Raw genomic sequence first — 15,497 nt, forward strand, 5'->3', positions numbered from 1 at the left:
GCCCCCCGGATCTGACCCCCCCCTGCGGAACTACAACTCCCGGCAGGCCCCGCACGAGGACGGAGGCGCTGACGTGGCCGGAAGTGGAGGCGCCGAGCAGCGCGGAGCCCCGGCGAGAGGCGCAGTCACCCCGGTAACGGGGGGGGGGGGGGCGCTGAGCTCTCCTGGGCGGTGGGGCGGGGGGCTGAGTGGGGGGCTGGGGCAGGCCTGGCGGGGGCGTGTGGGGCACAGGGCGGGGCAGGGGGCGGGGGGCTGAGTGGGGGGCTGGGGCAGGCCGGGTGGGGGCTGGGGGCGTGTGGGGCACAGGGCGGGGCAGGGGGCGGGGGGCTGAGTGGGGGGCTGGGGCAGGCCGGGTGGGGGCTGGGGGCGTGTGGGGCACAGGGCGGGGCAGGGGGCGGGGGGCTGAGTGGGGGGCTGGGGCAGGCCGGGTGGGGGCTGGGGGCGTGTGGGGCACAGGGCGGGGCAGGGGGCGGGGGGCTGAGTGGGGGGCTGGGGCAGGCCGGGCGGGGGCTGGGGGCGTGTGGGGCACAGGGCGGGGCAGGGGGCGGGGGGCTGAGTGGGGGGCTGGGGCAGGCCGGGTGGGGGCTGGGGGCGTGTGGGGCACAGGGCGGGGCAGGGGGCGGGGGGCTGAGTGGGGGGCTGGGGCAGGCCGGGCGGGGGCTGGGGGCGTGTGGGGCACAGGAGGGGGCGGGGGGCTGAGTGGGGGGCTGGGGCAGGCCGGGCGGGGGCTGGGGGCGTGTGGGGCACAGGGCGGGGCAGGGGGCGGGGGGCTGAGTGGGGGGCTGGGGCAGGCCGGGCGGGGGCTGGGGGCGTGGGGCTCTGAGTCGCTCTGTCTCCCGTGCAGGGTTCGTGAACATGCTGAAGGCCGTGATCCTCATTGGGGGGCCGCAGAAAGGTGAGATCCGCCCCCCGCCCTGTGCCCCCGGCGCCAGGGGAGGGCTGGGGTCTGCCCCACAGCGCAGCCAGAGTCCTGCCCAGGACCTGCTCGGCCCCTCCCAGCGCCTGCTCTGCCCCAGCCTCCCGTCCCAGCCGGCTCCGCGGCATCTGCCTCACCCCCTTTGCTCCCTGGGGCTGCCAGCCCCCTGTGTCCTGCTCCCCTCAGCCCTGCAGCTCGGCCCCCAGGCCCGGCTCACCTGGCGCTGCCCGGTGCCCGCTGTGCCGGGCTGACTCCAGGAGCTGGTGCTGTGCTGGCTGCTCTGATCCGTGCATGTGCCTGGCTTGTAGCCGTGGCCCTGGCATGGGGCACGGTGCATGGAGCGGGCACTGCGGCCGGCCAGCGAAAGCGCCTGGCTACCGGGCTGGTGGTGGGAAGGAGAAGACCCGATCTCCGGGGTCTGTGCAGCGCCAATGAGCCAGCCTGGCCAGGAAACCCTACGTGTCTGCTGTCCCCTGAGCCCCTCGTTCCTCCCCCCAGGGACTCGCTTCCGGCCCTTGTCCTTCGAAGTCCCGAAGCCGCTGTTCCCGGTGGCTGGGGTGCCCATGATCCAGCACCACATCGAGGCCTGCACCAAGGTAACGAGCCAGCCGCATGCAAGGGCTGGACCCACCTGTGCGGGGGACAAGGGTCGTTCGGCTCCACGGCTCTCAGCTAGAGAGTCTGGTAAATTCTAGCCTGAGCCCAAGGGGAGGTGGGGGGGCAAGGGCAAGTCCTGGCCCTGGGGGGAGGTGTCACCTGGGGTTGGGGGGTGGGCTCTCTTCTCACCTAACCTCTCCGTGTCCTGCCCCCCAGGTTCCAAGCATGAAGGAGATTCTCCTTGTGGGCTTCTACCAGCCCAACGAAGCCCTGAGCCGCTTCCTGGTCTCTGCACAGCAGGAGTTTAAAATCCCCATCAGGTGGGTGGGTAGGAGCCCCCTGCCTGGGGACTTTGCATGCTGGGTGGGAGAATGACCAGACTGGGTCAGACCAAAGGTCCATCTAGCCCAGTATCCTGTCTTCCAACAGTGGCCAGTGCCAGGTGCCCCAGAGGGAATGAACAGAACAGGGAATCATCCAGTGATCCGTCCCGTCGCCCATTCCCAGCTTCAGGCTGGGCAGGGACGGTGTCCCTGGCCTCTGTTTGCCAGGCTAATAGCCATTGATGGAACATGAATTTATCTTTTTATAAATTATTTTTTCTAAATTATCTTTTTTGAACCTCACTATAGTTTTGGCCTTTACAACATCCTCTGGTGAAGAGTTCCACAGGTTGACTGTGCGCTGTGTGAAGAAATACTTCCTTTTGTTTGATTCAAACCTGTTGCCTAGTAATTTCATAGTTCTTGTGTTATGAGAAGGAGTAAATAACACTTCCTTATTTACTTTCTCTACACCACTCATGATTGTATAGACCTCTCTCATATCCCCCCTTAGTCATCTCTTTTCCAAGCTGAAAAGTCCCAGTCTTATTAATCTCTCCTCATACGGCAGCCGTTCCACACCCCTAATCATTTTTGTTGCCCTTTTCTGAACCTTTTCCAAGTCCAATATATCTTTTTTGAGATGGGGCAACCACATCTGCACACAGTATTCAAGATGTGGGCGTACCATGGATTTCTATAGAGGCAACACGATATTTTCTGTCTTCTTATCTCTCCCTTTTCTCATGGTTCCTAACATGCTATTAGCTCTTTGGGCTGCTGCTGCACATCGAGCAGATGTTTTCAGAGAACTGTCCATGATAACTCCAAGATCTTTCTTGAGTGGTGTCATAACTATAACTAATTTAGACCCCGTCATTGTATATGTATAGTTAGGATTATGTTTTCCAATGTGCATTACTTTGCATTTATCAACATTACATAAGAACATAAGAAAGGCCGTACCGGGTCAGACCAAAGGTCCATCTAGCCCAGTATCCTGTCTTCCGACAGTGGCCAGTGCCAGGTGCCCCAGAGGGAGTGAACCTAACAGGCAATGATCAAGTGATCTCTCTCCTGCCATCCATCTCCACCCTCTGACAGACAGAGGCTAGGGACACCATTCCTTACCCATCCTGACTAATAGCCATTAATGGACTTAACCACCATGAATTTATCCAGTTCTCTTTTAAACCCTGTTATAGTCCTAGCCTTCACAACCTCCTCAGGTAAGGAGTTCCACAAGTTGACTGTGTGCTGCGTGAAGAAGAACTTCCTTTTATTTGTTTTAAACCTGCTGCCTATTAATTTCATTTGGTGACCCCTAGTTCTTGTATTATGGGAATAAGTAAATAACTTTTCCTTATTCACTTTCTCCACATCACTCATGATTTTATATACCTCTATCATATCCCCGCTTAGTCTCCTCTTTTCCAAGCTGAAGAGTCCTAGCCTCTTTAATCTCTCCTCCTATGGGACCCGTTCCAAACCCTTAATCATTTTAGTTGCCCTTTTCTGAACCTTTTCTAGTGCCAGTATATCTTTTTTGAGATGAGGAGACCACATCTGTACACAGTATTAGAGATGAGGGCGTACCATTGATTTATATAAGGGCAATAATATATTCTCAGTCTTATTCTCTAACCCCTTTTTAATGATTCCTAACATCCTGTTTGCTTTTTTGACCGCCTCTGCACACTGCGTGGACATTTTCAGAGAACTATCCACGATGACTCCAAGATCCTTTTCCTGACTTGTTGTAGCTAAATTAGCCCCCATCATATTGTATGTATAGTTGGGGTTATTTTTTCCAATGTGCATTACTTTACATTTATCCACATTAAATTTCATTTGCCATTTTGTTGCCCAATCACTTAGTTTTGTGAGATCTTTTTGAAGTTCTTCACAGTCTGCTTTGGTCTTAACTATCTTTAGCAGTTTAGTATCATCTGCAAACTTTGCCACCTCACTGTTTACCCCTTTCTCCAGATGATTTATGAGTAAGTTGAATAGGATTGGTCCGAGGACTGACCCTCGGGGAACACCACTAGTTACCCCTCTCCATTCTGAGACTTTACCATTAATTCCTACCCTTTGTTCCCTGTCTTTTAACCAGTTCTCAATCCATGAAAGGACCTTCCCTTTTATCCCATGGCAGCTTAATTTACATAAGAGCCTTTGGTGAGGGACCTTATCAAAGGCTTTCTGGAAATCTAAGTACACTATGTCCACTGGATCCCCCTTGTCCACATGTTTGTTGACCCCTTCAAAGAACTCTAATAGATTAGTAAGACACGATTTCCCTTTACAGAAACCATGTTGACTATTGCTCAACAGTTTGTTTTTTCTATGTGTCGGACAATTTTATGGGATCCAGGGCCCAGAGTGCCCCCCCTTTCCCCCCCCCCAGGTCCCAAACCAGGCGACTGACTTGCTTCCAGCAGCCCAGCCCTAGTCACCCCCGGCTGCCCCCCTACGGCCTTTGTCTCCTTCCCAGGCAAACAGGGCCCCTGGGCTCTGGTCTCCAGCCCCTTCGGGGGCTCTGGCAGGGGAGGGGCCCGGCCGTCAGTGGCCAGGGTACAGGGTGTCGGCCATTGTCTGTGCCCAGCCAGTCAGTCGGTGTCACACCTGCCCCAGGGGTCTCTGCAACGATCACACCCCCTGTCCCACTGCCTAGATTTACTGGAGTAACACATGGGAAACTGAGGCACACACTATTCAGACAAAAGATTAAGGAAGTTCCCACTTCGTCACACAGGTACCTGCAGGAGTACGCGGCGCTGGGCACGGGAGGCGGCATCTACCACTTCCGGGACCAGATCCTATCGGGCAGCCCCGAGGCCTTCTTCGTCCTCAACGCGGACGTGTGCTCGGAGTTCCCCCTGCCGGAGATGCTGGCCTTCCAGCAGCAGTGTAGAGACCCACACAGCTTCGTCATTCTGGGCACCACGGTGAGCGGGGGGCTGCCCCAGCCCCAGGCCCCCTGGGGTTCCCGTGGCAGGCGGCCGGCTGGGAGCCTCGGGACCCTTCTGCCCAGGTCCCCGCTGACACTGTCCCCTTTCCACAGGCCAACAGGAAGCAGTCCCTGAACTACGGCTGCATTGTGGCCAACACGGAGACGTGCGAGGTAAGGGGCTGGGGCCACCCTGGCAGCGCTGCCCATGCTGGGTGGTGGCTGTGGCCAGTGTGGGCAGGGGCGTTGGTGGCACTGATGCAGAGTTGCGCTCCCAGCAACCTGCGTCCGGTTCCCAGCATGGCCCCAGCTGCCGCGTTCGGCCTGGCCGGCGCCCGGTGGGGTGGTGCTGGTGAGCCAGGCTCATGGCCCCTCGCCCCCCAGGTCCTGCACTACGTGGAGAAACCCAGCACCTTCGTCAGCGAGATCATCAACTGCGGCATCTACCTGTTCACGCCCGCCGTCTTCCAGCACATTGGTGAGGTCTTCCAGAGGACCCAGCAGGAGCTGCTCCTGTGAGTGCCCCCAGCCCGGCCCAGTGCCCGGGGCTGTAGCCACCATGCTCATCTTCCATCTCTCTCTTTTCCCACCTTCTCTCCTCCTCTGCTCTCCTCACTCGCTGCCTGACCTGCACCAGGGGCTCTTGCCTTGGGTAAGTGTCTCTGTCGCCCCCTCCCAGCCTGCGGCAGTGCCTGGGGCATCGCCCTGCGTGGGGCATTTAGCGCCAGCCCCTTCCCGGAGCCCTGCTTCGCCGCTGAGATGCACTCTCTGCTTCCACCTGCTGCTCCGCTGAAGCTGGCATTGGCGCCTGGGCATTCAGGGTACCCCTGGGGCCCCCCAGCTCCCTGCACTGTCTGGAGCGTCCCTCGCCCCAAAGCGCTTCGCATGTGGAGAGCCAGCTGTGTGGGGGGACAGGTGGGAGTTCAGGGCGGAGGAGAAACCCTCTCACCCTGGAAAGCGTCCCCTGCTGGGGCGGGAGGGGGCTGGGTGTGTCGCTCTCTGGGGCGCTGGCTCTTACGAGGGACTCCTGAGCTACCAGCTCTGTCTCTGCCACGGGCGCAGCCAGCCGAGGTGCTGGCGGTCGGGGCGGGCTGGGAGCCGGGGCTGGCTGGGAGGCGCAGAGCGGGCAGCCTCGGCTTGGCCCCGCCAGCTGCCAGTGCAGCTGGTCTCACCCCACTGGGCCCAAGCTGAATCTGACTCGCGGCAATGGCCAGGCTGTTCCCTAGAGCGGCCATGACCCCGTGTGACCTTCGACCCCCTCCCACCGCTCCCTCTGCCCTTCTGCAAAGGGGAGGGGCAGGTGGCAAGTGCTGGAGCTGCTGCCCGCACCTGTGGTCTGCTGGGAGGGGCCCTGGCTGCTGGCCGAGGGAGCTGGCATTGCAGCCTGAGCCCTGCGCGGATTGTCGCTCGGGCACTGCTGGCCCAGGTGCGGGCTGGGCGTCCGGCCCTGCCAGTGCAGTAATCCCGGCTCAGCCCCCAGCAGAGCCCTGGCCCTCGCCCTCACCCCGTGCGTCTCGCCCGGCAGGGAGGACGGCACCAACGGCTGGCAGCGCGCCGAGGTGATCCGGCTGGAGCAGGACGTCTTCACGGCGCTGGCCGGGCGCGGCAAGCTCTACGTCTACAAAACCGACGGCTTCTGGAGCCAGATCAAATCGGCTGGGTGGGTGTTGGCAGGGCAGGGCCGGGGGAGCGGTGGGCGGCAGTGTCCCTTGTACGGTGGGGAGCTGCCGGAGCCGAGCTCAGCTCAGACCTGTTCCGGTGGGGGGGGACATGACGACCACCCCGGAGGAGCAGCCTCTCTGCAAGGCAGGGCCTGACAGACGCTCCCTCAGAGGTGGGGCCTGGTCACTCTGATTGGCTCCTTCCCCCCCCAGCTCAGCCATCTACGCCAGCCGCCTCTACCTGAGCCAATACAGCCAGTGCCACCCGGAGAGACTGGCCCGGAACAGCCCCGAGGGGCCCACCATCCGAGGTACCCTCCCCCGCTCGGCCTGGGTACGCTGTTAGCAGAGCCCTGCGCTCACCCCGCGGGGGCCCAGCCGGGGTCTCCTGGGCGGTGGCTGCGGCTGGGCTCTGGGCAGGTCCTCTCCCTGCTGGCTGTGCTAGCCCGGGGGGGGGGCAGAGCCGCGTCCCCTCACCCTTGTTTGTGTTGCAGGGAACGTGTATATCCACCCGACGGCGTCCATCGACCGCAGTGCCGTGGTGAGTGCGGGGCCGGGGGGGGGGTTCTCGGGGCCGGCCTGGGGGGCTCTGCTCACTGCCTGCTCTGCTCTCTCCCTCCAGCTGGGCCCCAATGTCTCCATTGGGAAGGGGGTGACGGTGGGAGCCGGCGTGCGTGTGCGTGAGTCCATCATCCTGCATGGGGCGTCGCTGCAGGTAGGGTGGGCCCCGCCGGGGGGGGGGGGGGGGGGGGAGCCAGGGGGGGCCTTTTAGTCCCCCGGCTTCAGGCGGAGATGGTCAGCTCAGCCAACAGCGGGTGCAGCCTGGAACCATGTCCTGTGTCCCCCAGCTCTGTCATGGCCCCACAAACCCCCCCACTGCCCAGCCCTGGTGCCCCTCACTCCCGACCTGCAGCCCCCTGCTAGCCCAGCCCTGGGCTTCCCCTCCCCCCTGCTCTGCCGGTACCCCCCTCACTCCCGGCCCGCGGCCCCCTGCTAGCCCAGCCCTGGGCTTCCCATCCCCTTCCCCTCCCCCCCCCCAAACTCTGCCAGTGCCCCTCACTCCCGACCCACAGCCCCTGCTAGCCCAGCCCTGGGCTTCCCCTCCCCCCTGCTCTGCCGGTACCCCTCACTCCCGGCCCGCGGCCCCCTGCTAGCCCAGCCCTGGGCTTCCCATCCCCTTCCCCCCCCCCCCCCCCAAACTCTGCCAGTGCCCCTCACTCCCGACCCACAGCCCCTGCTAGCCCAGCCCTGGGCTCCCCCTCCCCCCCTGCTCTGCCGGTGCCCCTCACTCCCGACCCGCAGCCCCCTGCTAGCCCAGCCCTGGGCTTCCCCTCCCCCTCCCCCTCCCCCAAACTCTGCCGGTGCCCCTCACTCCCGACCCACAGCCCCTGCTAGCCCAGCCCTGCCCCCCCCCCCCCCAGCTCTGCTGGTGCCCCTCACTCCCGACCCACAGCCCCTGCTAGCCCAGCCCTGGGCTTCCCCTCCCCCCTGCTCTGCCGGTGCCCCTCGCTCCCGGCCCCTGCTACCCCAGCCCTGGGCTTCCCCTGCCCCCCCCCCCAAACTCTGCCGGTGCCCCTCACTCCCGACCTGCAGCCCCCCCCACTACAGGACACTACGCTATGCGGCCACCCTCGTTTCTCTGGTTCCCCACTCGGAGGCCAGGCTGTGCCCGGGGCTGGTGCCCCCCTCACCCTGTGCTGCTCTCTCCCCAGGATCACACCTGTGTGCTCAACAGCATTGTGGGCTGGGACAGCACCATCGGGCGCTGGGCCCGAGTCGAGGGGACGCCCAGTGACCCGAACCCCAACGACCCCTATGCCAAAATCGACAGTGAGACCCTCTTCAGGGACGGCAGGCTCACGCCCTCCATCACCATCCTGGGTAGGTCTGACACCCCCTCCCTGCTCACCTGGCCCTGGCGGTAGGGTGGGGAGTGTGGGGGGCAGCCTCGGGCCCCCCTGCGGGGTGGGGGCTCCGGCTCGCCCCCAGCTGACAGCGGCTCTGGTCTCCCCACGCAGGCTGTAACGTCACCATCCCCGCAGAGGTCGTGATCCTCAACTCCATTGTCCTGCCCCACAAGGAGCTGAGCCGTAGCTTCAAGAACCAGATCATCCTGTGAGGGGCCAGCTGGGAGCTGGGAACCGACTGGGCCTCCCGGGCGGCCCCGGCTGCCGCACAGGTCCCCGAGCCCAGCCTGTGCATGGCTCAGTTCCCCCTGCTCTGGCCAGGCCGTGCCCTGGGCCCCGCCAGCCACTCCAGACGGACGCTAAAGCTGAATGGGCAACTGTCAGCCCCTGCCATGTGGGGCTGGTCCGGGCCCCGGTCTGGCTCAGCCCAGCCCGGAAACCACCTCCCTGGGGTGTCACAGCCCAGCCGAGCTGAAACCAGCCCCCGCCCCCTCTGTCCGTGGGCCCGAGGCCGGGCGTCTGGCTGTGTTTGCCCTGCCCCTCGAGCCCCCCCCCGGCCAGGCTGGGGAGTGCTGGGAGGGGGTTGTCGGGTCTGCACCGTCCTTGGCCTGCCCCTGCAGCGTTGAACTGTAAAGCTGCGTGTGGGCTGGGCCGTGCAGCGAGACACAGAGCGAAGCTCTGCCACACAGTGCCCACGGGGCAGCCGGAGACCCTGGTGCCCAGGCACCACCAGCCAACTTTCAGCTGGTCAGGGTGAAGTGTCCCAGGCCGGGCGTCTGCCTCCAGCTGAGTGGGTGGGGTTAGAGTCAGGTGCCTCGAACTGCTCGAACCCGCTGCCCTACACCGGAGTCCTCAGTCAGCGCAGCAAAACCTACTGGCGCCGCGTCTCTCACCCCGGATAACAGCTTTCTACCACTACTCGTTCCTCTGTAACTGCCATGCTCGATGGCTGGGGCGGGGATCCCGGGTTGAAAGTAACTTAAAAGTCTTACCGGTACAGGGGGCTGGCTCTGGGCCCCTCGGGTGAAGGGGCAGGGCTGGGGTGCCTGGCCCGGGCTGCCCAGGCCTCCAGCGGCGATTTAAAGGGCCTGGGGCTCCAGGCACGGCAGCCAGGAACCTTAGGCCCTTTTAAATCACCGGGCCCCAGCTCAGCTGCCCCTTCCCCCCTCTCCCGCCCCACAGCCCTGGGCAGCGACGGGGAAAGGGGCAGCGACGGTAAAGCACAGTGCTCTAAGGTCGGTGTTTATGGGCCGCTACCGGGCAGCCGCTTCTTACCGGTCCGCCGGCCTGGCCCGCTTTCACCTCGGCATGGATCTCAGCAGCCCAGCACTGCCTCTGCCCTGCCGTGGGGCAGTCCGGGGCCCGGCACTACAATGGGGTATGATTTGATGGGCTGGCAAGGAGGGTGGGTGAAGGCACTAGCAGCCTGTGACAGGCTCGTGGGGTTGATTAAAGAACTAGCCTGAGATAAAATGAACGTGGGGCTTGTTAACTGGAGTAACGCCTGGGGCTCACCATGGCTTGTAATGGTGACAGCAGTGGGCAGGTGTGTTTCCCGGGGGTCCTGCAGCCCCAGGTTCTTAGCCCTTCTCTGCTCAACGGTTTTATCAGTGACCTGCAGAGCGAGCTGGGTCCCTTGGTAACCGGCGCCGGCGAATGCCCCGTGTTTTAATGCAGTGAACTGTAACGGAGTGCAGCTGGGAGCCCAGCACGCAGGCCCTACGTCAGGCTGGGGGAGAACCAGCTCACGCGAGCTCCCAGGGCAGTGCTCATGCCAGCCTGGGCTGTACAAACAAGGAAAGGGGGGTTATTTTACCTCTGGGTGGGGCCCTGCTGGAATCGGGCTCAGTGCTTGGGCCGTGTTCCGGGAGGATGTGGCTAAATTGGAGAGAGGCAGAGGAGAGCCCCACGAACGCCTCAAGGATTAGAAAACAGGTTCTGCCAGGAGCTCAGGCTGTTCAGCTGCCCAGAGCCAGGGACGGGGGGACTGGAGCCCAGGCGGGAGCTTTTTCAAGGGAAAAGGCAACACGCCGCGTTGATTGGAGACCCAGCAATTAGCACAGGCATTCAGTCTCACACACACACTGTCCTGCCAGTCAACATTCTAGTTACCAGGCCAGAGTCCGGATCAATCTAGTGACCAGCTCGGTTGATCACGGGTAGGGAGGAGCCGGGTTCTGTCGATCACGACACGATGCTCCCGGGAAGTCTTGGCAGGATGAACCCAAAGTTTCGTGGCAAGGCCCCCTGTTTATATAGTGATCTTCCTTCCTTGGGACTAACGAGTTTTGCACCGTCATGCTGTAATCAATCACTGTTTGACGAGTGCTTGTTTTCTTAAATTGTTCTTCTCATCCTTTATCTTGTTCTTTCATCAGTCTCTGAGGGAGTTACCCCGTGCTGGTTTTGATCACAGCTCTCTTGTCCCCACTGATAGGTGCCTGCCCTATCTTTTAGCATCATCAGTGTGCCCTCCTGTGACATCTCAATATCCATCTCCAATACATGTAATGCATACTACGTTATTCTTCACCCTTCATTTTAAACTATACAAAATACAAAGCTAAAGCCCTACGCCAACGCTTCACCCAGGCTGGCAGAAGGTTGAACGCTCCCAGGCTGGGCGTTGCTGCTAGGCACCATCAGACCAGCCATAACCAGGGGGAAATTTACCTCCAGAACAATTTGCAGAGCTCCTTGGGGGATGCGCCAGCCCTGGCCAGTTTGTTCAGCACAACGACGATTTTTCTAGATGCCTGCCCCCACCAGCGGGAGTTCGTACCAGACCGCTCTCTACCTGCCCTAGGCAGGAGGTCAGCTGTGAACTGCACTGGGCTCCCCCCCATCGGAGTCCCCGGGCGATGCTCTGGAACTGCTCCCCACAAAGCCAGTCAGGACTTTGGGGAGCTTCCTCTCCCTTGGAGCAGACTGTCTTCAGGGCAAGGAGCTCACACGGCTTCACCTCCTGGGTCTGACCTTGGAGCATTCAGCATATGCCCTTCCGTGTGCTTCCCACAGTGAGTCCGCCCAGGCGGGGTCCTGGGGAAGCCAGAGGGTCCTGCACGCACCCCCACTTCACAGTCAGACGTGACTCAGCCAGCATAAAACAGAAGGGGGACACACCCCTCAGCTCAGCGCAGCCAGAAGGGATGTGGTCAGAGCCCCTGTTTGGAGGGGGGAGGGGGTTGTGTGTACATGCAGAGCCTGCGCGTGTGGCTCTGTGACACAGTGGAAATTTCTGTGCCTAGCGTGTGTGCCTCAGTTTCCCCTATGAGCTGCATGGGTGGGGGGGTTGCTCTTTGCAGACACCAGCAAGCCAGGGGTGGCTGTGGCCCTGGTACCTGGGCCAGACCCCTCGCAGGTCCCCCCAAACAGCGGCCACACCCTTACCCAGACCTTTGGTACCAAGCCCCAATGCCCATGGCTGCCCCACTGCATGTGGGACGGCAGGTGGGACCAGCCCGGACGAAGGGCAAAGGGGGGCGGGGGCTGCTGGAAGCAAGAGTCTCTTTTGGCCTGGGCCTATGGGGGAGGGGGCAGAGGGCTCCAGCCTGACCCAATGGCCTTTGCTGTAATTTCCAGTGGCCAGGGTAATGAAGGGTCTGTACTATGGCTAATTCCCGCCCCCGCCCCTGGGCTGAGAGTCACTGCGGGGGTCACATGGGGGGGCTCTGCTCCCTCGGGGGTACCAGGCTCCCTGCACTGTCCAGCCCAGGTAGACTCGCTGGGGGCTCATGCTGTGGGTCCTAGGAGGAAGAGAGCTGAGGGGCTGGCCCCAGGGAGTCAGTGCCCAGTGTGGGGCTGGCACACTGCAGCCTCCTGCCCCAGAGCCAGACGCGGGCACCGGGCCGGTGGCTCCAGGACACCCTCTCATTGTGAAGCCTGACGTGGGCGTCTGGCTCAGAGCTGCAGGCAGCCGAGGTGCATCCTGACCCCGCGTCCGAACACTACGAGCCCCCCGGGCCAGGGGACATTCCCCGGCCCCCAGCCTCAGGGCTGCCTTCTGCGGGTTGGCCTCAGCCCAGCCCGTGGCACGGGACCCGCGTGGCCGGGGGCCTGGCACTAACATGCTGTGAGCCCTGGAGCCAGCTGGCAGGAGCCCAGCTGGTGAACGTGGCCTCAAGCCTGCTGTGCCGGAGGCGAGCCCGATGCGGCACCTGGGCCCGGGCGCCAAGTGGGGCAGGAGCCGGCTGAGCCGTTTGTGAGCCCAGCCCTACGGCCTCTCCTCTGCTCAGCCCTGAGGCCTGCTGGGCTTTGCCAGCCCACGGGCCCAGCTGGGGACGGCTGCAGGACAGCGGAGCAGAGCTGAGGACAGGGCCCTGAGCCAGAGCTAGACCCAGGAGTGTTCAGCCCTAGCCAGAGGCTGTCACCCCCGTGGGCTGCTCGGGCCACGGCCAGGGGCTGGAGAACCAGGCCTGGGAGCCCCCAGCATCCCCAGGCAGCAGCAGCGGCACCAGGAACCTGCTGTCCCGGCGTCCCCGGGTGATGCTCTGGGACTGCTCCCCACAAAGCCAGTCAGGACTCTGGGGAGCCTCCTCTCCCTCGGAGCAGACTGTCTCCAGGGCAAGGAGCTCACACGGCTTCACCTCCTGGGTCTGTCCTGGGAGCATTCAGCATATGCCCCTCCGTGCGCTTCCCACAGCGAGTCCGCCCCGGCGGGGTCCTGGGGAAGCCAGAGGGTCCTGCACCCCCACTTCGCAGTCAGACGTGACTCTCAGCCAGCCAGTAACACAGAGGTTTATTAGATGACAGGAACACGGTCTAAAACAGAGCTTGTAGGTACAGAGAACAGGACCCCTCTGCCGGGTCCATTCTGGGGCCCAGCGAGCCAGACACCCACGTCTGCCCTCACTTCCCGTCCCCAGCCAGCTCCAAACTGAAACCCCCGTCCAGCCCCTCCTTTCTGGCCTTTGTCTCTTTCCTGGGCCAGGAAGTCACCTGATCTCTTTGTTCACCTTTAGCTAGCCCCTTGCGGCAGGGGGGGGGGGGGGGGGAGGCATCCATTTGTTGCTAGGATACAGAGTGTCGGCCATTTATGCACACTGGAGATTTAAGAACTGCATAGGGGAAACTGAGGCACCCAAACAGTATTCAGAGGAAACATTAAGAACAGTCCCACTTTGTCACACCTGCCAGCCCTGCTGAGCAGCTCTGGGGCCAGAGGTTCCCCCCACAGCCCCAGCGCCCTAGAGAAATCCCTGCCGGCTGCCCCCAGGTGCCGCGAGCTGGGCAGACAGGCCTCGCCCGGGGCTGGGCTCCGCGGGCTGGAGGGGCACCCGAGGGGCCGTAAACATCAATGAGCTGGCAGGGCCCTGCCCCAGCCCTGGGTCCATCCTGGGCTCTTCCAGGACAGCCCAGGAGCTCCACTGCAGCCCCAGGGGTGGGGGCTGGTGGTGTCCCAGTGCATGGGGGGGTGGGGGGGTCCTGCGGTGGATGGGGGCGGTACTACATGGCAGGGCATGTAAAGTCCGAGGCCTTTTTCTTTAGTGGCGCCTCCTGCCCCTCCTCCCCCCACCTAGGAGCCGGACCTGCCGGCCGCTTCTGGGGCACAGCACGGTGCCAGGACAGGCAGGGAGCCTGCCTTAGCCCCGCTGCGCTGACTGGGAGCCGCCCGCGGTAAGTCTGTGGCCCAACCCCCTGCCCTGAGCCTCCACAAACCTGGAGCACCCTCCTGCACCCCACAGCCTGCACCCCCAGCCCAGAGCCCTCATACCCCTGCACCTTAACCCCCTGCCCTGAGCCCCCCCCACCTGGAGCCCTCTCCTGCACCCCACAGCCCTCATCTCCAGCTCCACCCCACAGCCTGCACCGCCAGCCCAGAGCCCTCATACCCCTGCACCTTAACCCCCTGCCCTGAGCCCCCCCCCACCTGGAGCCCTCTCCTGCACCCCACAGCCCTCATCTCCAGCTCCACCCCACAGCCTGCACCCCCAGCCAGAGCCCTCATACCCCTGCACCTTAACCCCCTGCCCTGAGCGCCCCCCCCCCACACCTGGAGCCCTCTCCTGCATCCCAAACCCCTCATTGTTATGCTTATAAGAAGCACAAGGACTTTTATTTTTTTGTAGGGGAAAAGGCAACACACTGCATTTATTGGACATCCAACAATTAGCACGTGCATCCAGTCTCTCTCTCTCCTGCCATTCGATGTTATAATTGCCAGTCCAGATCAATCTAGTGGCCAGCTCGGTTGATTAGTGGTAGGGAGGAGCTGCCTTCTGTTGATCGCGACATGATGCTCCCGGGAAGTCTTGGCAGGATGAACCTAAAGTTTCATGGCAAGGCCCTGTTTATATAGTGATCTTCCTTTCTTGGGACCCGTGAGTTTTGCACTGTCATGGTGTAATCAATCGCTGTTTGACGAGTGCTTGTTTTCTTAAATTGTTCTTCTCATCCTTTATCTTGTTTTTTTTATTTATGACGTTTGTTAGGGAATTATTCCATGCTGGGTTTGATCACAGCAATCTGGTTTTCATTGAGAGATGCCTGTTTTATTTTTAGAGTTGTTAATTTGCTTTTTTGACATTTTAATGGGGCGGGTTGCAGTCTTTTGGCCCTTTTGCATTTGCTTTCAGGGTTGTTTTTGAAGACCCTTTGGTTCAGCGATGGCCTTTCCATTTATTTCTCAACACCCACATTCCTTATTCACCCCCAACCCAGAACTGATGTACACAGAACGCTGTAAACAGGAACATTACGTTGCAATGCAAAAGAAAACAATCGTTGCATTTGTTTTTTATTTTAAAATGCTAAACCTACAACAAAGTGGTGACCCTCAAAGGTCTGTTACTGCCTTGAAATCAGCCCAGAGACAGAGTCTGGCTGGTGTATTTTTACCAATGGCCCATTCGATCGTTCCTTTCTGCTATTCAGAAAGGGTGGGTGGCAGGATACGATTAACTCAGACACCAATACATTGAATACAGGCTGTATTATTTATTTTAAATTATATCAAATACAAACATAAAATATTACTATGTCAGCCCCAGCCTCACCCCAAAACACACACCCTCATCCCAAAGCCCACTCCCACACCCTGAACCCCTCATCCCCAGCCCAGAGTCCTCACCCCCTCCTGCACCCCAACCCAGTGCCTCAACTCACTCCCCCCTCCTGCACTCCAAATCCCGCAGCCCCATC

At 61.5% G+C, this 15,497-nt stretch overlaps 1 protein-coding gene across 4 annotated transcripts; it reads left to right on the forward strand.

The window, feature by feature from the left end:
- Nucleotides 1-67: 67 nt before the first annotated feature.
- GMPPA (GDP-mannose pyrophosphorylase A) lies at nucleotides 68-14,755 on the forward strand. Of its 4 annotated transcripts, XM_054043590.1 has the most exons (15): nucleotides 68-133; nucleotides 845-895; nucleotides 1,415-1,512; nucleotides 1,730-1,833; nucleotides 4,595-4,787; nucleotides 4,904-4,963; nucleotides 5,174-5,304; nucleotides 5,427-5,441; nucleotides 6,315-6,449; nucleotides 6,664-6,761; nucleotides 6,945-6,991; nucleotides 7,073-7,165; nucleotides 8,163-8,331; nucleotides 13,877-13,973; nucleotides 14,426-14,755. In XM_054043590.1, the coding sequence occupies exons 2-15, from the start codon at nucleotides 856-858 to the stop codon at nucleotides 14,511-14,513; spliced, it is 1,368 nt and encodes a 455-aa protein (XP_053899565.1). In that variant the 5' UTR covers nucleotides 68-133; nucleotides 845-855; the 3' UTR covers nucleotides 14,514-14,755. The 4 variants fall into 4 exon arrangements, with proteins under 4 accessions (XP_053899565.1, XP_053899568.1, XP_053899566.1 ...); XM_054043593.1 differs by lacking the exon at nucleotides 14,426-14,755 and having other exon boundaries at nucleotides 13,845-13,928; XM_054043591.1 differs by lacking the exons at nucleotides 13,877-13,973; nucleotides 14,426-14,755 and adding an exon at nucleotides 8,469-8,911 and having other exon boundaries at nucleotides 70-133.
- Nucleotides 14,756-15,497: the final 742 nt, after the last annotated feature.

The sequence above is a fragment of the Malaclemys terrapin genome, chromosome 11 (genome assembly GCF_027887155.1).
Source record: "Malaclemys terrapin pileata isolate rMalTer1 chromosome 11, rMalTer1.hap1, whole genome shotgun sequence".
Taxonomy (NCBI): domain Eukaryota; kingdom Metazoa; phylum Chordata; order Testudines; family Emydidae; genus Malaclemys; species Malaclemys terrapin.